We start from the raw sequence: 25,487 nt of genomic DNA, 5'->3' as shown, positions 1-25,487 counted from the left end.
TGCATATAGACTTAACCTGGTATTCCTGATTTATGGGGCAAGCTGGGCTTTCTTTCAACCTTGATAATTCTCCCTTCCTTTTTCCTTAAGTAAACGTTTACCGACCCATAACATATACAGAGAAGCATCAAACCCTAAGTGCACAGCCTTGTAGCTGTGAGTGCATTCTGGTCCATTTCATAAAGTGCTGCGTGGTTATGTGTTGTGGATGAAAAGAGAGAGTGTTGTTCGTCTACGGTGCTAGGAGTCAGGACAGTGGTTACCGTAGGGAGGGGGGTGGAAAAGGGCGCCAGGGGCCTTCTGGAGGCTGGCACTGCTCCTGACCTGGGTGGCAGCTACACAGGTGTGTGTTCATCAGCCGAGCTGGATTAACAGAATGTTCTTATCATGGACATTTTAAAACATTCTTAATTCTACTAGATGATCAATACACTACATCCTTCAAAAAAAAAATTAAAAAAAAAAGGAAGGGAGGACAAGCAGGGAATGAAGAAGGGAGAGAAAGGGAAAAGAGAAAGAGAAGGGAAGGAAAAAAAATAAAAGCTCTTGATGCAGAACTGAAATAGCTCTTAAATTCAACTAGAAATCTCACGCTGCTGCCCCAGAACTGGGTCCTGGCTGGGATGCTTCATGCACAGGTGACAGGGCCCAGGACAGAGAAAAGCTCCATTGCACTTTTCTCTAAAGTCCTAAGTCAAACTCTTTGGTCGGCAGCAATTACCTATCTTTAAAACGTGGTGCAGGCCAGGCATGGTGGCTCACACCTGTAAGCACTTTGGGAGGCTGAGGCGGGTGAATCGCTTGAGTCCAGGAGTTCGAGACCAGCCTGGACAACATGGTGAAAACCCCATCCCTACGGAAAAAATACAAAAATTAGCCATGCATAGTGGCACATGCCTGTAGTCCCAGCTACTCGGGAGACGGAGGTGGGAGGATCGCTTGAGCCCAGGGGGCAGAGCTGCAATGAGCTGTGATCATGGCACTGCACTCCAGCCTGGGCAACAGAGTGAGACCCTATCTCAAAAAAAAAAAATTTGTGGTGAAGCTACACATGTGAGGATGGTCCCTCTGTGAGCTGTGGATGAGGCTCCTGAAATGGGCGTTTCCCTGTTCTTGTTCTTGAAGTGAGACTATCTACTATACACTAATATTTCATTGTGGACCTCCTGCCGTTTCAGACTTCAAATTGTCTGCATTTGAAAGTCCGATTTGAGCTTGTGTGTTTGTAGGCTTCCTCACACAGCACTGACGTTCTAAAGGGGATCACAATTTGCGGATACACACTTCCACCTCCCCCATGATAGCTGTGCTCACTAATCCAGGAAAAGTTGGCACACATTATTTCTTACTCTATAAATCCCCTTACCAATGTATTTTAAAAAGTCATTTCTGACCAAAAGGGCAATTCTTTTCTTACCTCCTACTCTAAAACATGTATAATAATGATCAACTTGTACAGTTAACATCTGCCATTTCCCTGTAGGAAAAAAAGGCTGCAATACAACTGGGCTCTTGTGGAAACCTTGGCCCTCAAACTAGTCCACCACTTAAAGAGCAAAGAAATGATTTTGTCATAGAAAATATAATGACAGGCTGGGCACAATGACTCATGCCTATAATCCCAGCACTTTGGGAGGCCGAAACGGGTGGATCACAAGGTCAGGAGTTCAAGACCAGCCTGACCAACATGGTGAAACCCAGTCTCTACTCACAATACAAAAATGAGCTGGGGTGGTGGTGCACACCTGTAATCCCAGCTACTTGGGAGGCTGAGGCAGGAGAATCGCTTGAACCCGGGAGGTGGAGGTTGCAGTGAGCTGAGATCGTGCCACTGCACTCCAGCCTGGGTGACAGAGTGAGACTCTGTCTCAAAACCTTAAGAAAAATAAATATAACAGTACCTCCACCAGCAAGACTATTCATCAGATGCAATGGTTCTTTTTGTTTGTTTTGTTTTGAGATAGGGTCTCGCTCTGTTGCCCAGGCTGGAGTGCAGTGGTGTGATCTCAGCTCACGAATGATGCAGTGGTTCTGCACTCACCTGTGCAGAAGGACCGCCCTTGTGAAACAAAGATGGCTGGGTCCCACCCTAGACTTTCTGACCAGCGGGTCTGAGGTGGGAACAGAAATGCTGCATTGCTAACAAGTTGCCATTACATTTTGAGGACCACTGATTAATCTTCAACCACAACTTAGCATCAAAGGAACAAGGTTATTTTGCTTACGGTCTTGGATGAAGTAGGGATCAGCTTCTGGAGCATACTGTTCACTGAAGTCAACCAAGGCGTCCCGTCCATATGGCTGCCGGCGTCCCGTCACGGGGATGTTACACAGCTGAGCATAGTCATCTAAGGAGTGGACAAGCAGCGTGAGGCCCCATCACTGTTGGCTCGCACCTGCCCCACCCCCTTGCAGCTCAGAGTGACGGGAATCTGCAGGCGCACCCTTCCACGTGTGCCTCCATCTCCTGCGTACCACGGAGCCTGGAAAGTGTCTGAATATCTTTTGATGGGAATTTTATACATCCACCTACAGTGACTGCTGTAGAGCATAATTCGGGTTCCAAATTGAAGATCAAAAATATTAGCTCAACAGTGGGTACACCACATCCCAGAGCAGTAAAGGGCTGAAAAAACGGAGCCATCTGAGAGTGCTTCAGGCCTTTTGGAAGGATGGCTTTATCTAAACCCATCAAGAGTTATCATCAAAAACAGTTTTAAAGTAGAAAGTAGTCATTCTGACAGAGTGGTGCCTTTTCACTCTCTATAGACAGGAAAAAATGTATCTCTGGTGTCCAAAAATGATACAGCACCAGGCAAGGATGCTGCTTAAATTTAGTAGCCACTATTATAACTCTACAGTCCCTATGGATAGCATTATAGCAATTTTGAGAGTCATAACAATAACGATAACAAGAACGGCAGTGGTATTAAGATAATAAGAAAACAAGAACAGTAGTGTGCTCCTGGATTAGTGAGCACAGCTTTCATGGGGGAGGCGGGAGTATGCTACATACTGTTCTAAGCACTTAATATACACCAATGCACTAAAACACTCACACCACCCTATGAAGAGGTTCTACCATCTCCATTTTACCAGTGAGGAAACAAAAGCACAGAGAGGTTACAGGACAGCTGCTGTGTGGCAGCACGCGATTTGAAGTCAGAAATGAAGCTCCAGAGTGCAGTTTTCACATTTGTCTCTCCTGCAATGATCTCAGCTCCTTTGAAATTCCTGTCCTTAGCATCTCTGCATCGCAGCTAGACTCATCTGTGGTTTCCACGTCGTGAGGCCGTATCGCTGTTCCACACTGGTCAGCCCCATGGCCCCCTGACTCCTAGACTCCCCTTTACTCCTCCCCCTAGGACCCACCAGTGCATGGGATTTTGGTTCTCCATTTGTCCTGGGGTTACTGAGGTTTCAATGCTTTTCACGATCCCGGGCTCTTGCCTACATTCAAGAACAGAGTTACTGAGAAGGCCTAGGGAGGAAAACTGTAGAAATAACTTCATGTTCTGAGTATGTTCCAGAAAATACACTCTCCAAAGATACATGTAGCAGTTGGCGAAATTCTGGGGCTCCACGGATGTCAACAGCTCTGTTAGGACTGTGAGGTGCAGGCAAGGCTACAGGCCCCAGGACCAGATGGACATGAGTGTCCTGGCAGTCACACAAGGCAATGGCCACATTTGCCTGGAATTTTCCTCTATTGTGTTTATTCTTATAACATTCAAAAAACAAAACAAAACAACAACAACAAAAAACACCACTAAGGCAATACTGTGAACTCTGAAGGCTTTCTTTTATCAGCTCCTACTTAAATGACTGGAGGAAGGAGGCTGAAGAATCAAAGGTGTGTGTGTATGCATGTGCACACGTGCACACACACATTCTGAGGATTGCCCAAACCAAGTGTAAGGCCAGAAAAGACCGTGAACCACTGGATAGGGTAGGATTCTGGCTTCCCTGTCTAAAATTCTCCTTATGTGGAAGCATTCCAGGGACAACATCCAGACTCCAGACGTCCCAGCACTTTTGCATGAGACCATTCTGTGTGAAATATTAATTTCATTAAGGAAACAGCCGAACCTGGAAAAAGATTCTTGACTCAAAAGAAAAGAACTACTTCAAACAGAGAGAGCACAAATGGCTGTCAGTTCTGCTTAAAGTTTGAAAACGCAGAATTAAGGATTTCTTTGCAAGAGCAAAATTGCTGAAATGTTTATAAGTTTCAAGAACTGAGGTCATCTTCTCCCATGATTTTTTATATACATTTGTTGTACATCTGAAAGAGAGACTTGTTCCATATTTTATATTCAATCCACAGTTGTGATCTAGAGGAGATATTAAAAATGAATTAATCCTGGTACTTATTTTTAATAAAATTTTATTTATTATTTTTTAAAGAAAGGGTCGGCTGGGCACGGTGGCTCCCACCTCAGGCTGAGGTGGGTGGATCACGAGGTCAAGAGATGGAGACCATCCTGGCCAACATGGTGAAACCCCATCTCTACTAAAAACACAAAATTAGCTGGGTGTGGTGGCACGTACTTATAGTCCCAGCTACTCGGGAGGCCGAGGCAGAAGAATCGCTTGAACCCAGGAGACAGAGGTTGCAGTGAGCCGAGATCGCGCCACTGCAGTCCAGTCTGGGTGACAGAGTGAGACTCCATCTCAAAAACAAAACAAAACAAAACAAAACAACAAAAGGGTCTCGCTCTGCCATCCATGCTGGAATGCAGTGGCACCATCGTGGTATCATGGTCCACTGCAGCCTCAAACTTCTGGGCTCAAGCGATCCTTTCACCTCAGCCTCCTGAGTAGATGGAACTATAGGCACAAGCCACCAAACCTGGCTAAGTTTTGTATTTTTTGTAGAGACAGGGTCTCGCTATGTTGCCCAAGCCGGTCTCAACTTCTAGGCTCAAGCGATCCTACCACCTTGGCCTCCCTAAGTGCTGGGATTACAGGTGTGGGCTGCCGTGCTTGGCCAAGGTACTTATTTTATAAAGCAAAATCCAGAGGTGGCTGAGCATCCTGCTGGATGCCTGTTGCCTGTCAGAGAAGCCTTGCTGAGACTTGAGGTCCAGGGATATCGAATGCCATGATCAGGGCCTGGCCAGGACAGCCACCTTCAATCCAGTGCACTCCCCTAGACATGCTTCCTCCACCAAAGAAATGAGATGGGCTTGAGTCTCTAAGCTGTCACTCTACAGCAATGCCAGAGGAAAAGACCGAACATGAGGGTGACGAGGAAGGGCAGGCTCCTGTTCCTATGCAATGTTTAGGAACAGCTCCCTGCAAAAGGTGGACCTGAACTGAAACTAAGTAGGTATGTAGGAATTACGTTGCAGAAAAAGATATTTTGGATTAATTTTTAAAAGCACATACCCAAAGGCATCAAGAAAGAAAACTAAGTTGTCTTTTGGAATTACCAAATGGTTCCTAAAGAAGTCTTCTGACTAGACTAAGGCTAGGGAAGCGGGCAGTGGAGGGTCATGGGTTGGGGGAGGTATTTCTGGGATATTCCACATCCTCCTTCCTTTCCTTTCTTCCCCTGCCATGCATTTTTTTCCTCTTAAAATGCTAGAGCGTGTTGCCCTTTGCTGCTTCACTTTTCTCTAACACATTCACATTCCAAGCTCCAAGACAGTTTTGGTCAGTGATCAAAACATCCTTTCTGCACCACGTCTTCTCTTTTGTATCTGAAGATGTGCTACAGTCCCGTCATCACCAGGAAATGTATTTTGAGTTATTTTTCTGGGAGCCTGCACAGGTCTGTCCTAATCCATCCACGCTGCCGTTGCCATTGTGCACATGTGCCCTGATTCTCGGCCAGGATCATGGGGTAATGGGAAGAACATGGGCTTTGGAGGTGGAAGCTGGGGCTCAAGTCCTGATTGCACCACTTATTCCCCAGCTTAGCAGTTCTGGGCAAGCCTCAGTTTCCACATCTGTAACACAGGAACAAGAATTCTTGTTTGTCTACATCTGTGTTACTGACATGTAAAAAAATGAGGTAATATTGTGAAACTATTTTTAAAATTTGAAGCACCAAGAAAATGGAAAATCCAATTTTTTCTTGTGGGTGACATCGCTAAGTCCCTAGTGAACATTTGGAAATAAATGAAAAAAAAATTTTTTTAAGACAGTATTATAATGAGTGAGTGATTTACATTTTAATGTTAACAAAACACAAAAGCAGTGATCGACAGGCAAAAAATTGTGCAGTGAATTAAGAGCAATGGAAGAACGGTCCACAGGTGTTTTTAAATCTCGTTTCAAGACCATTTGGAGTTTTTAAATAGGTAGAGGGCAACTAGCTCAGTAAACAGAGAAGTCTTCCTAGACTTCCTCTCATACAAGGCACAAAACTTGACTGCCTTGGTAGATTTAATTACTTGGTTGGACAGTGATAATATGAACAATAGCACATTTTAACATTAGATCATCAGAACTCAAAGTACAGGGGAAAAACTGATGTCCAAGCATTTTTAGTATAGGCCTAAATCAGAAATGTCTTACATAGAGAATACATTAATAAAAAAGAGTAGGTTTATAGAAGTGGATTTCACCATCCTGAAAGCACATGTGCTTTCAGGAAAGCAATGGGAATATCAGGAAATATTTTAATGTCTTGGGCAAGTCATCCTCTTTAGGATCTCGGTACAGGCAAATTTCTAGCATGTGCTGGACCTCTGAGCACCCCAAGCCACAAGCAGAACCCACTCTAGCTAGGCAGCGGCTTGGCCTTGGTTATCTCTATGACTAGGTCACTGCTAAAGTCCAGCTTGGGGGACTGCATGAACTGTGGTTGGCTGAGAGTACAGAGCCCAAGAATAGCAGATCCCTGAATTATTTCCATTAACTTCCTACAAGAACTCACAAGAAACTCTTGGCCGCTACTTCATCCAGCTCAACATGTGGAGATGAACACATTTTCTATCCTCAGAATCTTTGTCTTTCTCCAAAACACCCTTTACTTATGGACATCAAGAACAATTAGTCACCTCCTTGTCTGGGGCTTGGTGCAGAGGAAAAGTTTTTGCTTAGCAGGGCTTGCCCTGGGAGGTGCACTTTGGAGACAGTCCCATCTGAGACCCCATACAATGTGTCCATCTGGAATCTAGCCAAATACCAATGGGAAAAGAACAGGAAATGGAACCAGTCACACCTCAAAGACCCTCCCCCATCCACTGCATTCCCCATGCCCCAAGTGCAAATGCTTAGCTCTTGATCACGCAAATGCTTTGCTCTTGATCAAAGCTATGAAAGATACACAAGGGATGCTATGGAACACCATCGCTAAGTGGTCTAAACAATATCCAGGCCACTGATCACACTAATTTCCCTGGCATGGCTGATTCATATGACAAATACTGTTGCTTTTCATCTTAAATTGAAAAAAGAAAAGGTTTACAAATTATCCCCTGGAGCCTGTGGGTGTGGGGCCCCTGCTGTTGGCAGCAATGGGAGGAACATTACTCTATCCTTACTATAAGAAATCTCCATTCTTGATGACAGACACATGTGCAGGGCAGTCTGGACAGTCACATGTCACAATGCTACCCTGGCATGTGAGGAGACCAGGAGGTAAAGTTTTAATTCTGACTGAGGCAAATTAAATACAGCTGTTTTTAGAAATGGTAGAGAGGTTGCAATTTCGCTTTGTACACATCAGGGCTAAAAATGCAATGCTCTGAAGTTTGAACTGTGTTATTTTCAAATATAAGAGAAACAAGGACCAATTCTCATGCATTAAGAAAAACAGATCAGTGCTGGGCGCAGTGGCTCACGCCTGTAATCCCAGCACTTTGGGAGGCTGAGGTGGGCAGATCACTTGAGCCCAGGAGTTTGAGACCAGCCTGGCCAACATGGTGAAACCCCATCTCTACAAAAAAATATTCACAAATTAGCCAGGCATAGTGGCACACTGAGGCTACAGGATCATCTGAGCCCAGGTAAGTCCAGGCTGCAGTGAGTTGTGATCGTGCCACTGCACTCCAGCCTGAGCAGAGTGAGACCCTATCTAAAAAAAAAAAAAGAGAGAGAGAAAGAAACAGAAAAGTGGGTCACATTCTACTACAATTTCTAGACCAGGTATTTTTCTTAGAGGTTTAAACGTGGATTAATGACAATGGTGTTTAAAACACACAACTAGGAAACAGCGGGAGGAGATAAAGAGAATGAAATGACTGTCTCCTCCAGTGACCGAGAAGCCAGCATTATAACAGGCACTATTCTGTCGCCCAGGCTGGAGTGCAGTGGCGCAATCTCGGCTCCCTGCAACCTCTGCCTCCCAGGTTCGAGTGATTCTTCTGCCTCAGCCTCCTGAGTAGCTGGGACTACAGATGTGCGCCACCATGCTCGGCTAATTTTTGTATTTTTAGTAGAGATGGGGTTTCACTATGTTGGCCAGGTTGGTCTTGAGCTCCTGACCTCGTGATCCGCCCGCCTCAGCCTCCCAAAGTGCTGGGATTCCAGGCATGAGCCACTGCATCCGGCCAATGGGCACTTTTCTTTAAATGAAATTAGCAAAAGATATGAAATTAGAAAAATGTTGGCCATTTACAGAACATTCCACTCTGTACCAGTAAAGAACGGTGGAAGAGAGACCTCCGTTGGTATTGCCACAACACTGTGAGACTGGATGTCTGCCTGGGTGTCTGTCCTGCTTTTTATCCCGGAATACATTCCTGTTTACAGTCTCCGGTGAATAGGCAGCAACACTCCTTCCCTGAAACCAAAATATGTGGCGTCGCGACGCAGAATTGGATACACTGCAAACACTTGGAATCAAAAGACTTGGGTTCTAGTCCTTGTTTCTCTACTTCCTAGTTCCTTGGTCTGGACACGTGTCTTTGAGCCTTAGTTTCTCCATTTATTGCACGGAATTATGGTACTCTTTGCCTTAGCTCTATTAAAAGTGATTCATTCATTGCTTCATTCGGTGACTGACTGGCTGATGCATTCCTATAACCAAAAGCTGAGAATATTACAGACAGGGTGGGGCTTGAGAGTACGGAAAGAGGCGACAATAGTCAATCAGGGCACACGCAATATCTTATCAGGATCACAGAGGCAATGACTAAAGTTGTCCTGGAAGAGCTGGGAAAGGCTTCAGCTTGAAAACAGCATCTGCAGCCAGGAGGTTAACTAGGTAGAAGAGGAAGGAAGGTAACTCAGAGAGAGTCATAAGCATACATAATAGATAAGAAAGCATTAGGGAAGCGAGGCTGGGCACCGTGGCTCACGCCTATAATCCCAGTACTTTGGGAGGCCGAGGCAGGTGGATCACCTGCAGTCAGGAGTTCACTGAACAATACGGTGAAACCCCGTCTCTACTAAAACTACAAAAATTAGCCGGGCGTGGTGGCAGGCATCTGTAGTCCCAGCTACCTGGGAGGTTGAGAAAGGAGAAATGTTTGAACTCAGGAGGCAGAGGTTGCAGTGAACCGAGATCACGCCACTGCACTCCAGCCTGGGTGACAGAGCGAGACTCCATCTCAAAAAAAAAAAAAAAAAAAAAAAAAGAAAAGAAAGCATTAGGGAGCTAACTACTGTAGATGCAGGCTACCGAACAATTGAAAACAGGAGAGTTAGCTAACATGCACTATTAAGTTCCTATGCACCAGACGCTACTTTTGCATACACTGTTTCATTTAAAACTCAGAACTCTATGAAATAATCGTAATTAGCTCCTTTTGTTTCCAATAAGTAAACTACACTTTTTAATAGCATAACTTGCCTTGCCCAAGGTGAGGTGAGGGATTTGAACCTAAAGTGGTCTATTTGCCAAACCATGTTCTTTCTACTCCCCAGCTGCCCTTCTGAAACCCTGGGAAAAAAATTATTAAATACACTCCCTAGACCTTAAGCATCAGGTAAGCACTGAGTTCAGCAATAAGCATTTGTGACTAAAATTCCAGGGAGAGTAATAACCATGAATGCTGATGAGCTCAGCTCCACCAGGGGCAGCTCCATCATTAGCAGGATTTATGTTTATTGAATTTGCTCGATTTATTAGGTGAAAGAGATCAAATTGCTTAATGTTCAATTAAATTGTACTTGTCGAGGACAGGGAAGTAATGAAGTCTAAAGTCTTGGCAAGGTTTATATTCTGTGGGACTCCTGTAAATGTTAATACTCTAAGGAGACTCATGGGCCATAGACCAACCACGTTCCCACTCCCAACCTTCACCTAATGTTACCCTTCTCATTTTAGTGACTCCCAGAGTTTCCCAACAGACTGCTGTTTATGTAGCAAGACAAAATGAAGAAAGAGATTTGTTGGGTAGAAATATAAAAATAGTGGTTCCCTTTGCATTTTAAAACCTGGATTCAAACATTTATACTATTGTAATAGTATTAAACTGTGCCACACACAATAACCTTAAAATAATGACTGCCAGTGTATCTGGGGCATAGTAAATATATTAAGTCTTATATCCAGGCAATTTCAGAGGAAATCAGGAACGAGACTTCCAAAATTGATAAGAGACAAGACTGAACAACACAATAAACAAAGAGGCAAATGAAAAGAGGGTTCCACATGTTAAATTTCCAAACTGATCTACTTCATATTTTTCCAGCTGCAAGGACAGGTACACCACTTCATTTCCCCTTTCCCGCTCTTTAAATACCACTCTGAAGCAACAATCTGACAAGCTGATTTTTTAAAAATTATACATACAAAGTACTTTTTTTTCATTAACCAAGTAAGAATTATTTAAAAACAGGAACTAAGCATGTGCTTAAGATAAGAATAAAGGGGAGGCTGCATTACGTCGTCAATGTAGTAAATGCCACTAAATTGTTCTCTTTAGAGTGCTTAATTTCACGTTCTGTGAAGTTCACTACAATTTTTAAAGAGTCAAGAGAAACAAAAACTACAGGAGGGTAAAATATTTAATATGTTAACTCTGGAATTCATCTAACTTTAACTGGCAAAATGAGGCAATAAGACTAGATGATCTCGAAGGTCCTTTCTAGCTTGCAGATTCTACGATTTTGAATGGAAAACATTCTTTTTTTTTTTTTTAAAGACAGAGTTTTGTTCTTGGGCCCCAAGCTAGAGTGCAACGGCATGATCTCAGCTCACGGCAGCCTCCACGTCCTGGGTTCAAGTGATTCTCCTACCTCAGCCCCCTGAGTAGCTGAGATTATAGGTGTGTGCCACCATGCCCAGCTAATTTTTTTTTTTTTTTTGTATATTTTTAGTAAAGACACGGTTTCACCATGTTGGCCAGGCTGGTCTCAAACTCCTGACCTCAGGTGATCCACTGGCTTTGACCTCCCAAAGTGCTAGGATTAAAGGTGTGAGCCACTGCACTCGGCCTGAGCAGAAAACATTCTTATCATGGACTGCAAAACTCTTGGAAAGACAGTCTGTCTTTGAAACCCGTGGCTGCAACATAAGGTAACCACCACTAGATGATGCTGTTACCTTCAGGTGGTGCCCATCTAGATATTTTCAGAATGATGACAAACATGTAATTTAACAAACTGTAAGCGTGGACAGTCTAATCTTCCCATGTATTATTTTGCTGAGGAAACTGAAGTTTACAGAAATTTTGTGATATTCCAAAGGTCAAGCCAGGATAAATTTTGTTTTCTTTTACTAAAAGTAGTAAGTTATTAAATTATAAAGAAAATTGTTTTAATGTATTTTAATCTTGCTTATTTTTTAAAAGCTTCATAGCAGAGAAAGCTGTTCTAATATTTAAAACTCTCTTAATATTCAGAAGTTCAAATCTCAAGGTTCTGAATAACAAAGATACACCACTATCCATTATCATTATTGGAAGAGCAAGTTCTAGATAATTAATATAATATGAAAATAACACTAAACAGAGTCAATGACTAGTAATGAAAATGTATTCCATTCAATAACAGGAAGTAAGACACCAGTGCAAAGTAAAAGATGGACGATTTTGAAATCCTGATTCTGTTTTATGATTTCTTTGTATTCTGCCATTTACTTCAATCAGAGATGACTCTCCTCTTTCCTTCCCTTCTGGATCTGTTCACTATCACATATAGTCCTAGTAACTTCTGCTTCTGGCAGTGATTTATTTGGAAGGGGCTCACAGATTACCACATGAATGCCATTAAAAGTAATGGCAGGGCCAGGCACGGTGGCTCACGCCTATAATCCCAGCACTTTGGGGAGGCTGAGGTAGGCGGATCACGAGGTCAGGAGATTGAGACTATCCTGGCTAACAAGGTGAAACTCTGTCTCTAATAAAAATACAAAAAATTAGCTGGGCATGGTGGCAGGCGCCTGTAGTCCCAGCTCCTCAGGAGGCTGAGGCAGGAGAATCGCTTGAACCCAGGAGGCAAAGCTTGCAGTGAGCTGAGATCGCGCCACTGCACTCCAGCCTGGGCAACACAGCAAGACTCTGTCTCGAGGGAGGGGGGGAAAGGCAATGGCAAAAACCGCAATTACTTTTGCACCAACCTAGTATTTTCTAGAATTGAGCAGTGCACAACCAGCACAACTGTTCACAACAGCTCAGCCTGCCACTGAGACTTGAAGCCCAGAAGGAAGCATAAAGAAGGCTTTGTTGTGTCAGAAGCCCTACCAATGAGCTAATGATTTGTAATTTGCTTCTTTCTTAAGGTAGTGGCCACTGATGCTGAGCAAAACAATTACTTCCTAGCTTCTACTCCCTGCAGATTTGTAAATACAAGAACCTAGTCATTCTAAGAACTTTCTTGATGTTTTTCTCCCAATCATAAGGGGCACAATCTATCTGCGGCATAAAAGGAGAATAAAATTTCCTTCATCCCTCCTCTGCCCGGCTTGCCTGCTCTGGCCATGAGGTCACTGTTTAACAGATATGGGCAGCCAGCAGCTTTGTTCTAGCCATAATTATATTATTAGGTTCATAAAGCAGAGGTCAAAAGAAATTCAAACGTTAGGTGAATTCAAAACCTCAAACTTAGAACAGTGCTTAAGCAATTATGCACAGTGATTTTCTCAAAGTCAGACTCATCACAGTTCATTCTTCTTAGAGTATACTTCAACTAGCCCTATTTTCAAAAAGAAAAAAAGAGCAAATTTAATTTAAAATATGTAAAGGAGGCTGGGTGCGGTGGCTCACACCTGTAATCCTAGCACTTTGGGAGGCCAAGGTGGGTGGACTGCCTGAGCTCAGGAGTTTGAGACCAGCCTGGGCAACACGGTGAAACCCCATCTCTACTAAAATTAAAAAAAAAAAAAAAATAGCCGGGCGTGGTGGCATGCGCCTATAGTCCCAGCTACGTGGGAGGCTGTGGCAGGAGAATCGCTTGAACCCGGGAAGTGGGAGTTTCAGTGAGCCAAGATTGCACCACTACACTCCAGCCTATGGGACAGAGCAAGACTCTGTCTCAAAAAACAAAACAAAACAAAAAATCTGTCTATCTATATCTATATCTATATCTATATCTAGATATATGAAAGTAAAATGTTCACTAGAAGAAATCATGTAGCATCATACTGAATGGGCAATTCTAGAAAACTGAATGCCTATTCATTATCTCTGATTTCAAAGGAGAAAGTTTAACTTGCTAAGACTTTTACTTTGAGATAAATTTGATTGCTTGTTGATATGGTTTGACTTTGTGTCCCCAACCAAATCTCATCTTGAATTGTAATCCCGATCTGGTGGGAGGTGATTGGATCACAGGGCAGTTTCCCCCATGCTGTTCTCACCATAGTGAGGGAGTTCTCAGGAGAGCTGATGGTTTCAAGTGTGGCACTTCCTCACTCTTTCTCTCTTTCTGTCCTGTCGCCAGGTAAGAAGTGCCTGGCTTCACCTTCCGCCATGATTATAAGTCTCCTGAGGCCTCCCCAGCCATGAAGAACTGTTAAATTACCCAGTCTCAGGTAGTATCTTTATAGCAGTGTAAAAACAGACAGATACACTTGTTAACTAAAAATAAGTGTTGCTTTTTAGGATCAGATTGTTTACATGCATACCTGAATCTCTCTCCTTTCGCTCACACTAGAAAGATTTTCATAGGACACCAGTCAGATTATTATCATAATGAAATTTATTTTCTATTCAGAGTATTTTTTATAACAGAGAGTGGTCAAATACTTTCCTAGCACTTCCATGCAGTATAGCTCTTAGGAAAAGTACCATGAATACAACTGAGACTCCAAGGCTCAAAGCTGTACAAGAAGTAAAATTTCAGAAGTGCTCATGTCACCAACGAGTAACCCATTAATCAAACTTCTCTCGCCTTGAACTGTTCTCTAATGGCTGGTGAGGACACTGAGGCAACAGCTTCAATCAGTTTTCAAAACAGAGAGTTCATGCTACAGTGCAGTCTAGCAAGGTCCACTGGCCGGCGTTCCAAATGCTTGCTGACTCACCCGTAATCCAGGGAATTGGGGTTTGGGAATGGCAGCTTGTTCCAGGACACTCCTCCAGAGTTCTGTCTTCAGCAGTTTAGCAAGAAATGAAGGAGTAAGTTTTCCCCTCTATCAGGGTATTTTTAAATTTTATTTTAACTATTCTCACTTTGAGGCAAACCATGTTTACTTTTCTTCTGCTTTCAATGACTACAATAGGATCATAACCGGAATGTGGCTTCCTTGCCCATTGCTTTCTTTCCTTCCAGTGCACCTGCCCAAACATGGTTATTTTAAAAAAACCCACATGTTAGTGTCTAGTATTTTTCCTCTTATGTACTGTCCCTGCTTTTTGTACCTGGCTTCTCTGCCATTCATTCCTGCTTATTTAGACTCTTTCACAAATCCAGTATCTTTTCCCCAGTTTAGTAAAAGAGGCCCTGACCATCCATAAAAGCCCTCTCCTGCTGGCAGCCATTGATCTGGTAGGGAATCTCAGTGGGGTGAGCTTATCCCTTTAGGAGAAGGTATCTGATTCCTACGGGAGGGCATGTATAGTTGGATAAAAGGTTCTATTTATTTTTTCTGTCTTAATGAAAATCACTGCAATGGAAGATACTGATTATAAAAACAGTACACATGAGAAAACTTGGGGTCCCCTGTTAGCACGGAAGCAAGAAGAAGGTGCTCGGCATCCTGTGGTGGGCAGGGCAGATTCATTACTGCAAGGATGCAGGTCCCACATCCTGGTTTTCATTCTCTCATTGCCAACTGGCAATCAGGGTCCTGAATTTCTTCAGCCACTAACCTCAGCTGGCCTAACACAGTAACTCTGCTACAGAAATAATGAAGTTAATTAAGCTCAGAATGTTAACACTTTCTGTGACATGTCTTAGGGTAAGGGCTTTCTTTTTTCTTGTTATTGTATATGTGTTAATGCCTAAGAGAATCATATAATCAGAGAACCTGACAGGCCTTGCAATTTCAACTCAAAACTGAATTTAGATTTTGGATTTTAAGTTAAATGAGGATTAGGAGAATTTGATTAGGTGGGTAAACATTATTTAAATTTATTAGAGAATTCAATTTGCTGTGTTTCAAGTTTGGTTTATAAGATTTATAAGAGCTAATTAATTATTTATGAGGAAAATGCTTATTAGGATTGTGAGATGGAGACCGAAGTGTTCAAAATTTTAATTAATAGAATTTATATGTAGAAATAACTTTTAAGTTTAATTCGTTCTTTGAGACATATAAACAGTCAACAAATAAAACTGATCTTATTTTATAGAAGGTTATTGGACTTACAAATAGGATGATAAAATGTGAAAGTTGAAATCAAATTCTTAGGAATATCTAGGTTTTAACATTTAAAAATTGAGTACATTGAATGTTCATTAAAACCCAACATAAATGGTCCTTTCTGTGCATAAAGCCTCTCTTTGACTTCCTAACTTACACTGTAGGAGCCTGGCCGGGCACAGGTGGAGCTTCTCTGCAAGTACACAGGGGTATTCAGGTCTGTGCAATTCCCTGAACACCCTCTTATCCCTCATTGTCTTTGATTCTTGGCCCCTTTCAAAGAGATTTCTAGCACTGGATAACCAGGGAGCGGTGCATGATAAACGTTGACTCATTTCCTAGAACTGGATTTGATTCATAATAATTGCTAACGCCTTTGGCTGTGGCACATTTACTGTAGGCCAATCCTCTCCCATGCATGATCACATTTAACCCTCATGAGCACGTCAGAGCCATGCATGGATATCGAAGAAATCACTAGGATTTCAAGTGAGGAAATTTACATACGGATCACATTACATCAAAGAGCTACTTTGAATTTGAATTCAATAATGGATTTTAATTTGCAATAATCTTTTGATAGTAGTAGAAGTATTTTCAACCTTTCTTTGGGAGGGGTGACAGAAAGCTTTCTAAAGAAATAAAAGAGTCCTTTCTTTTTTCTTTTCTGGGACAGAGTCTGGCTCTGTTGCCCACGCTGGAGTGCAGTGGCACAATCTCAGCTCACTGCAACCTCCGCCTCCCAGGTTCAAGCGATTCTTCTGCCTCAGCCTCCAGAGTAGCTGGGACTACAGGCACGTGCCACCACGCCCAGGTAATTTTTGTATTTTTAGTAGAGACGGGGTTTGGCCATATTGGCCAGGCTGGTCTCGAACTCCTGGCCTTGTGATCCTCCCGCGTCGGCCTCCCAAAGTGCTGAGGTTACAGGTGTGAGCCACTGTGCCTGGCCAAGAGTCCTTTCAATGAGGAACAATATAACTGGCTTACTGGCCATTTCATATAACATCCATTCAATCTAGTTCCATGGATACCAAGAGTTCAGTCTCACAGAACTGGAACACTTGCTTTTTAGAAAGATATTCTCTGTGCATGCATGACAGCCACTCAATTTTGTAGGCCTTTTATATCTTTGTAGTTTGATTTTAATTTTCCATTGTAAGTGACTAACGCTTACTGTTTCTTTAATTATAATGCTCAGGATCTATGACTGAAAGGATAAACGCTTTCATACTCATTGTATTAATTATCATAACCTCACAAAGAGGTCTCAACTTTGGATAAAGGAGGTTGAAGTAATGTGTCCAGTGCAATGTTAGAGAACCAGGACCAAAAGCAGAAAGAGATCCCTGGATTGCCTAAACCAAAGGCAGTGACCACTCACTATTTCACAAGCAGGGTGTTCCAAAGTGATTATTAACATTCTTTGGAAACATATTTCTTGGAAAAGCCTTTAAACCGTGACTGCTGACAAGCCTTTTGCAACTATGGCCCAGTTACAACATTTTTTCAAGTTTAGTCCATGAGTCAAATCCCTGTCTTCCTTCACACCTCCAAGGGCATTATGAAACTTCTCGCCCTGAGATCTTTGGGAACATGTAAGAGCCATGCACGGATATGGAAGAAATCACTAGCAGAATTGTTTGAAGACATTCCAAATTCTTTACTTTTGCAAAATGATATGAATAATTGGGTAGGTTAGATATTAGGAAGGATTGAAAAATTCTCTGTCACAGCAAATGGTGAATTTATTAAAGTATCATTTGCAGATTTAAAAGACATAATATTTAGGAATGAATTATACTACTTATGCATTTCATTAAATACAACTTTACACCTGTTCCAGAATTGTTTGCCTAGTACATAGTAGGCATTCAATAAACAACAAAGAACATGTAAGTAATTTAACTAAAACTGAAAACAGGTAAATTATAAATAATTTAGAGTTCATTTCAGATCATTTACTTATCTCTTTGTATAAACCACAAGCTGTATATAATTTATATACAGTAATAATCATTCTTCCTAGCATTATTTAAAGGAGTATGAATAACTCTGACAAATATCTTCTCTTCCCTTATAGCAGTCTACCTTTCTCAAAGGAAGCTGGATAAATACTGACATTGCTTTGACTCAACAGATCCTCACTAAGTGCATATTCACATCATGCCTTTGTGCTTTATTCTTTTATTCAACAGGCATTAAACAAAATCCATTTGTTCTTTTATCAGTCCCAGAACTAGAATTTTTGATTCAGATGTATAAGTCTGTCTCTTCAAACTGCTCTCAGCAACACTGAGAGGACCATGCCTCCGTATGTTAATCAATATTCATGTTTTATTAAACTTTGTTAACATTTTTCGATTTCTTTTATGGCACCTTCTGTTTCCTTTGGGACCTGATTTTTTAAAACCACTCTCATCTTTCTACACCTGAGTACATAAGATTACCTGTGCTGTAGTACATTACATCGCCAATAGATGGCACTCTCCCAACACACTAGTTGTCCCATTTATCAAGTCTTTGTTCAGTTTACTTACAATGTCTAATTACTTTAACAATTTACTTATCAGAAATCTAATTATTTTAACAATATAAAAAGACACTGGAATCCCTGGGTACTTCAGATTCAAATATTCAAATATGTATAATTTTCTTTCATTTGCAGATCAACAGATTTTGATTTCTATGAGATAATGGTACCCTCTATCTTGTGATTCTTATGTACATTTTCCAGAATATTTAAGCTTATGTTATTTTTTTTCAGATGAAGTCTCGCTCTGTTGTCCAAACTGGAGGGCAGTGGCACAATCTTTGCTCACTGCAACCTCCGCCTCCCGGGTTCAAGCAATTCTTGTGCCTCAGTCTCCAGAGTAGCTGGGATTGCAGGCATGCACCACCATGCCCGGCTAATTTAGTAGAGACGGGGTTTCACCATGTTGGCCAGGCTGGTCTCAAACTCCTGACCTTAAGTGATCTGCCCACCTCTGCCTCCCAAAGTGCTGGGATTACAGGTGTGAGCCACCACGCCCGGCCATTAAGCTTATACTTTTAAGAGTAGCAAAAAATAAAAACATTAAAAATTCATTTTAGATTAAGTGATAGGCATCACTAAAAGTTTTATTTACTGAGAATTATTGACTTGCTTTAGTTCATTAGTCCATTGAATATATAGTTTTTTGTTATTCCTGCCAATGTGTCTGGGGCTACAGATTTGATGACACATTGCCTCTAATTTATTATGCTCATTGTTAGCTCTAAAATCAGTTTTTCTGTTAGCACACAATGTGTGAGACAATTTTAAAATCTCAGCTTTAATTCTTCACTTTGTTACTCTTCTATTCTAAGAGAGACTATTTAAGATGTGCTTTGAGATCATGGAGAGAAAGAGACTTGAGTAACACTGAAGAGGTTAGAACGCAGATTCTGAAGACAAGGTGCCTGGATTTGAATCTTCCACTTACTGGTATATGACCACTAACAGGTAGCTTAACCTCGCTGTGCCTCAGATCCTCTGCCAGAAAAAGGAGGGATAGTATTCTCCCTTATCCACTGGGGATATGTTCCAAGACCCCCAGTGGATGCCTTAAACTGCAGGTAGTACTCAACCTTATATATGAGATCGATTTCTATCAGATAATGGAGCTGCTACTAACTAACGGATAAGTAGCATACACAGTATGGACACCATGGACAAAGGGATGGTCCGCGTGCTGGGCGGGACACCACACTACTCAGAATTGCATGCAATTTAAAACTTATGAGTTGTTTATTTTTGGAATTTTCCCCTTAATATTTTGGACCGTGGTTGACTGTGGGTAACTGAAACCAGATAAGGCGGAGGACTACTGTAACTGTATACCTAAGATGGCTTGGCAAGTTAAATATCTCAATAGATGGAAAACGTGTTGAAAGTGCCTAGCACTGTGCTATGTATATGTTAGTTATCATTTTTATTATCACTTAGATTCAGAAAAACCAAGCAACAGAAAATCCATATTCCAATAAACTCCATATCCAACCAAAGGCCTCAAAGTTCTGATAACTCTATGACTTTCTTCTCGCGTAGCGCTAGAAATTCTCAGCAAGATCAAACAATGACCACCCTGTCTTCATTTATGAAATGGATACAGTGGCTCGTTTTTCCTGACTTGGTTTCCCAAACAGCTTTGTCTCTCAGAGGCTGACATGACATCACAATAAAGACCACAAATTTGAGGATCTTCCCAAAACAGTTTAGCCACCAAAGTCATTTTAAGAGAGGCAGGATCAGCGGGTATTGCGAAAGGGGAAGGAGAAGAGAAGTCAGGGGCTGGAATGGGGCAAGGAAGGCCTCCAGCAGTCTGAATGGGGAGACAGTCAGTCCATGATACATCCATGGTGAAGAAGAAATCAGGAACTTCCTCCTAGTGCAGTCTGCAGTCTGGCCTCTAAGACTTTAGTGGAGCATTGAAATGGGATCCTAAGCAGCCCCAGCAATGTATGAATTCTACAGTTAAGCAATTCTCCTTATGTAAAGCTCTCCTGACACAATCCATCACCCTCATTTCCCCTGCATGTGGTACCAATATGCAAGATGCCATCTAACTTCAGAGAACACTATTTAAGCAGCCACTCCTACCTCCTCCACCTACCAGTATTCTCAGATGTAGTTGCTGCTTTAGCAAGAATTAGTGCCCATGACCTACCGGACCAGAAGTGTGAAAGCTTGCTCTGGAGCCAAAGCTTTACTTTACACTGCACTTTAATGCTTAAAGCTGATGACAAGTGGTGCGATTTATTCCCTAAATTCCTCCAGCACTGATTCCATCAGTAACGAATTGTTCCCCAAAGCAGTACTGCACTCCTAAGGAAAATGGGATGCTTGATGTCTGACAGGCTGGGATTAGTCCTGTGCTCAGATGAAGAGATAGACAATGTGGTCCTTCTCAACGATCAAGATATCCGGGAACAGTATATTTAAAAGGTTCAATGGCAGAAACTATGAACAAACTAGTTTTAAAATTCACATATTCTTTGCTTCCTTTACGATAAATGACTGCCAGCATTAACGTAGGTTTTAACAAAATCAAGTTAGATGCTATTAGATGTCTCCAGAGCTTTGCTTCCTGCTCAGAGGAAGCAGCAGCAGCAGCAGCAGCAGCACGGGACTTACCAGAAATGCAGAATCCTGTGCCTCCCACGCCACCCCATCTTTTGCAAGTGAGAAACCAGCATGTTTTTTGATAAGCTCTCCCAGGTAACTGACATGCCCATTAATGTTTACAAAGCAGTGGTCTAGAACAGAAGGTCTTACATGAAGAACAATTATTTCTGCATTTGTCTATGCTTAATTTGTGTTCACATGCTATTTAGGTAACTGTGTATTTTATAAGATCCTTTGGATTTTCATTACATTTGAAAATGCATTTGATCTGAGATACCTAGTAGTAGCAGCCATAGTTGTTAGTATTTTCTGAAAATGTACCATGTGTCAAACACTATCTGAAGTGTTCATGTATTATTTAATTCTTACAACCACCCTGAAAGGCAGATATTATTTTCATATGAGAAACTGAGGTACAGAGACAGAAAATTAACAAGGTCATGGGGATAAGAAGTTGCCAAACCAGGATGCAAAGCTAGGCAACCTGGTTCTAGAGCAGATGGGCTAACCCTGATGCCCTGAGGCTCCTCTTAGTTCACTCCACTCCAGCAAACATGTGCTTTGCAACAAGAGATGGTTTTGTATAAATGTGACTACACGATCAGGTGCCAATTAAGGGAATGCCAACTAATCATAGGACCTGTGGAAAAGTTTAATTTCACTGTGTACTTCTCTCTGGATTCAGAATAAATGATCTCATAAGCCTAGTTCTAGGTCTATAATTTTGGTAGTATAAAAGAAAAGTTCCCCTGTGTCTACCAAATACAAAAAATTAGCTGGGAGTGGTGGTGCGTGCCTGTAGTCCCAGCTACTTGGGAGGCTGAGGCAGAAGAATCGCTTGAACCTGGGAGGCGGAGGTAGCACTGAGCTGAGATCGCATCACTGCATTTCAGCCTGGGTGACAGAGCGAGACCCTGTCCAAAAAAAAAAAAAAAAGTTCCTTCGGGGCTGCCTCCCTAATTCCTATACTTCAACAGATACATTTCGAAAGCAGTTTTCAACATGTATTTCCTAGAACCCTGGGGTCCTTCACAGGTGCCTCCAGAGCCTAAGTAGTTGTTCTCGCCAACCAGCCCACCCAGCATTTTAATGTCAATGAATTTATATGCCGGAGGTTAAAATTACAATACAGTTAACAAACAAACTACCATTGTTTTAAAAAGTAACAGACTGGAAAGCACTGATTTTGGTTTGGCTGACCATGTACACTAGAGATTCTTTTTGGACACTTCATCATAATAACTGTGGATATACAAACTAGAAATAGTACAGCAATGAAGTTAATCTTTTTTTTTTTTCCACTTTGGCATGTGGTATCTTTTTTCCCCTGATACTCTGTATGCTTCCAAAAATATTATATAATATATACTTCTTCATATGTATTCGTTCTAATCCACTTTTTAAAATGTTTTTGAAAACTTCAGTTGAAAACTATGCAATATTCTGAAATCCCTATTTTCAGAATAGATTTAATATTTAGAATATTGCTACATTATTCAAATATTCATTTCTCATAACAAAATACTGGAAGGTTTTTAAACCTAGTCAATTAAATAAAGTGTAAATGTTTACAGTGTTTTGGGGGAATAATTTTATTTATCTATTTGAGACAGGGTCTGGCTCTGCTGCCCAGGATGGAGTGCAGTGGTGCAATCTTGGCCCACTGCAACCTCTGCCTCCTGGGCTGAAGCCATCCTCCCACCTCAGCCTCCCAAGTAGCTAGGACTAGAGGTGTGTAGCACCACACTTGGCTAATTTTTGTATGTTTTGTAGAGATGGGTTTCACCGTGTTGCCCAGGCTGGTCTCAAACTCCTGAGCTCAGGCAATCCACCGCCTCGACCTCCCAACATGCTGGGACTTCAGGCATAAGCCATGGTGCCAGCCAGGTTAATATCATAAATTTAAAATGTACACACTTAGCCTGGTATTTTCATTCGTCGAAATTTTCTTACTGAGCCATTCCTGCAGGTGCATACATGGAGGTTCACTGCAGCATTGTTTATGGGTACCTACCCAAAGGCAATGAAATCATTATATCAAAAAGATACCTGCATTTGTGTGTTTACTGAAGCACTACTCACAACAGCAAAGAGATAGAATCAACCTAAGTGTCCTTCAATAGAGGAATGGATAAAGACATTCCTTTTGGGTAGGTACCCAGTTAGTGGGATTGCCAGGTACTTTTAGTTCTTTGAGAAATCTCCATACTGTTTTCCATAAAGGCTGTATTAATTTTTTTTTTTTTTTTTTGAGATGGAGTCTCGCTCTGTTGCCCAGACTGGATGGAGTACAGTGGCACGATCTCGGCTCACTGCAACCTCCGCCTCCTGGGTTCAAGCTATTCTCCTGCCTCAGGCTCCCGAGTAGCTGGGATTACAGGTGTGCGCCACCAGGTCCGGCTAATTTTTTGTATCTTTTAGTAGAGATGGGGTTTCACTGTGTTAGCCAGTATGGTCCTGATCTCCTGACCTTGCGATCCACCCGTCTCGGCCCCCCAAAGTGCTGTGATTACAGGCATGAGCCACCACGCCCAGCCAAAACAATGTAATTTTTAAACAACTGCATGGAATCTGTTTTATAGATGTACATGATTTATTCAGTCACTTCTTGTGCGGGGCATTTGTTTTTTTCCTCCCCTAACCTTTCCCTGGCCCATCTTGCCCCAGTCCTGATTTTCCTTTTATAAACAATGCTGCAATGAACCTCCACGTATGCACCTGTAGGAATGCTTCAGTAAGAAAATTTCATTATCCATGGAATACCACTAAGTCATAAGCAAGAATAAAATCGTGCATTTTGCAGCAACATGGGTGGAACTGGAGGTCACTATCCTAATTGAAATTACTCAGAAACAGAAAGTCAAATACTGAGTGTTCTCACTTATAAATGGTAGCTAAACAATGGGTACACATGGACATATGGAATGGAATAATAGACACTGGAGACTCCAAAATGTGGGAGTCTGGAAGTGGGGTAAGGGTTGAAAAATGACCTATTGGGCACAGTCCGCTATTTGTGTTACGGGTACACTAAAAACACAGACTTTACTTACCACCACGCAATACATGCAGGTAAGAAATCTACACTTGCACCCCTAAATATATCAATGAAAAAAAATTTTAAGTTATTTTCACCAGTTTTAAGAGATCCTAGATTGTAAAATGTATCTTGATATAATAGATGTTAAAAATTGGGAAAAATACATGTGGACATGGTTATATATCATAATTATCAGATGACCCCAATCTCAGGGATGCTGAAGTGCAAAATATAAAGCAAAGTGTAGCTTAGATTAATGATACAGACTTCAGTTATAAACACTATTGGATATAAATATATTAATATACAGCAATGGCTAATATAAATACATAATGATAATTAAAGTGTAGGAAAATGCTAGGATGATAAAACCCAACTGTCAAAAGTGAGTGTCTTTAAGGAGCCGAGTTCAACTGTGATGGCGTAGGCGGAGGGGAATATAACCTCTTTGACTATTTTAATACTTTAGGAGGAATACATGTGATTTGTGGAAAAAATTAGACAATGAAAAACCACTGCATAAGTAAAAAAGATTTGAGGTAGTATAGCATTGTGAGAAAATGACTCAAAAGCCTCACTGAACTCACATTAACTTAGTGATTTCACTTTTGTCTCCCCGTGGCATCTGCTTCCAGGGCCCGAAACAACCAGTAAAGCTAGTAATTAGCCCCCTGCTCTACCTACATCCTCCCAGCCCTTGCAACAACCCAAGACAGATGTAGACGCCTCCATTTTACAAATGAGCTGTACAGGGTGAAGTTTTTTTCCCCAGTCATGCAGCTGCTATGGCAGTGCTGGATTCTAGACTCAGCGCCATCTGGCCCCAGACCTGCCCTCTCTCCAATTCTGGGCTGCTATCATTGCCATCTAGTGCTTTGTGTATTTGCTCTTTATCCTTGGCTATTCATTTTCTTCTTACGGGAATTCCTAATTATTTTCTCTTTCATGCTACATTGGTTTTCAGTTATTTCTAAGCTGCAAAGCTAATTTATTATATAGTTTGAAAGAAATATTCTAATTGAATTCACTAAAAATTAATGCATTTCCTCTTTTCAAGCATTTTTTCCCCTCTCGACTGTTCTGAGAATATATTTATAATAAACTCCTTTGCTTTCTACTTGCACATGATCCTTCTAGCTTTAACAAGTCAACTTTACAAAAGGATATACTGAACACTTTCGAGTGCTTTCCTTTAATGAGAAGGTGCTATGACGGTAAAGAGGGAAATTGGCAGTCAGTGCACCACTCAACGGTCACCAGACAGCCCAGCCAGGAAGCACGAAGCCAGCACCTTCCAGGCCTCCTCCAAACTGGGAGAGGGGATGAAACTGGGAGCTTAGCCTGTCTCATCTTTTCCAGTTGGCCAAAGGTTTAAACCCAGATAGATCTAGAACTTGAAAGGAAAGGAGATTTGTTGAAATATTTCTTCGATTACTTTCTAAACCCTTCCCTTTTTGTTCTAACCCGTTTCTTATATCTCCATATACAGAGGTTGACATGAAAATTTGGACTTTGACCTACAGTGATTTTCTACCATCTCTAATATATGTTTTGGTCTAAGTAGAAACTGTTAGGAATGAGAAGAATTGTAGTAAAAAATGAACTGCCAGGAAATATAAATTCTAAGCCTATGCCACTGATTGCTAAGTTATGTTTCT

At 41.6% G+C, this 25,487-nt stretch overlaps 1 protein-coding gene across 4 annotated transcripts in view; it reads right to left on the bottom strand.

Moving 5' to 3' along the window:
* Positions 1-25,487, bottom strand: part of LTBP1 (latent transforming growth factor beta binding protein 1) — a 448,496-nt gene that overhangs the window by 8,946 nt on the left and 414,063 nt on the right. For all 4 annotated transcript variants that reach the window (XM_025354196.1, XM_025354197.1, XM_025354198.1 and 1 more), the window contains one exon: positions 2,226-2,348. In XM_025354196.1, the coding sequence (XP_025209981.1) occupies positions 2,226-2,348 (123 nt within the window). The remainder of the gene's footprint in view (positions 1-2,225; positions 2,349-25,487) is intronic.

The sequence above is a fragment of the Theropithecus gelada genome, chromosome 13, assembly GCF_003255815.1.
Source record: "Theropithecus gelada isolate Dixy chromosome 13, Tgel_1.0, whole genome shotgun sequence".
Taxonomy (NCBI): domain Eukaryota; kingdom Metazoa; phylum Chordata; class Mammalia; order Primates; family Cercopithecidae; genus Theropithecus; species Theropithecus gelada.
Note: the sequence above shows the minus strand (reverse complement) of the source record. Positions and strands in the feature narration are given on the sequence as shown.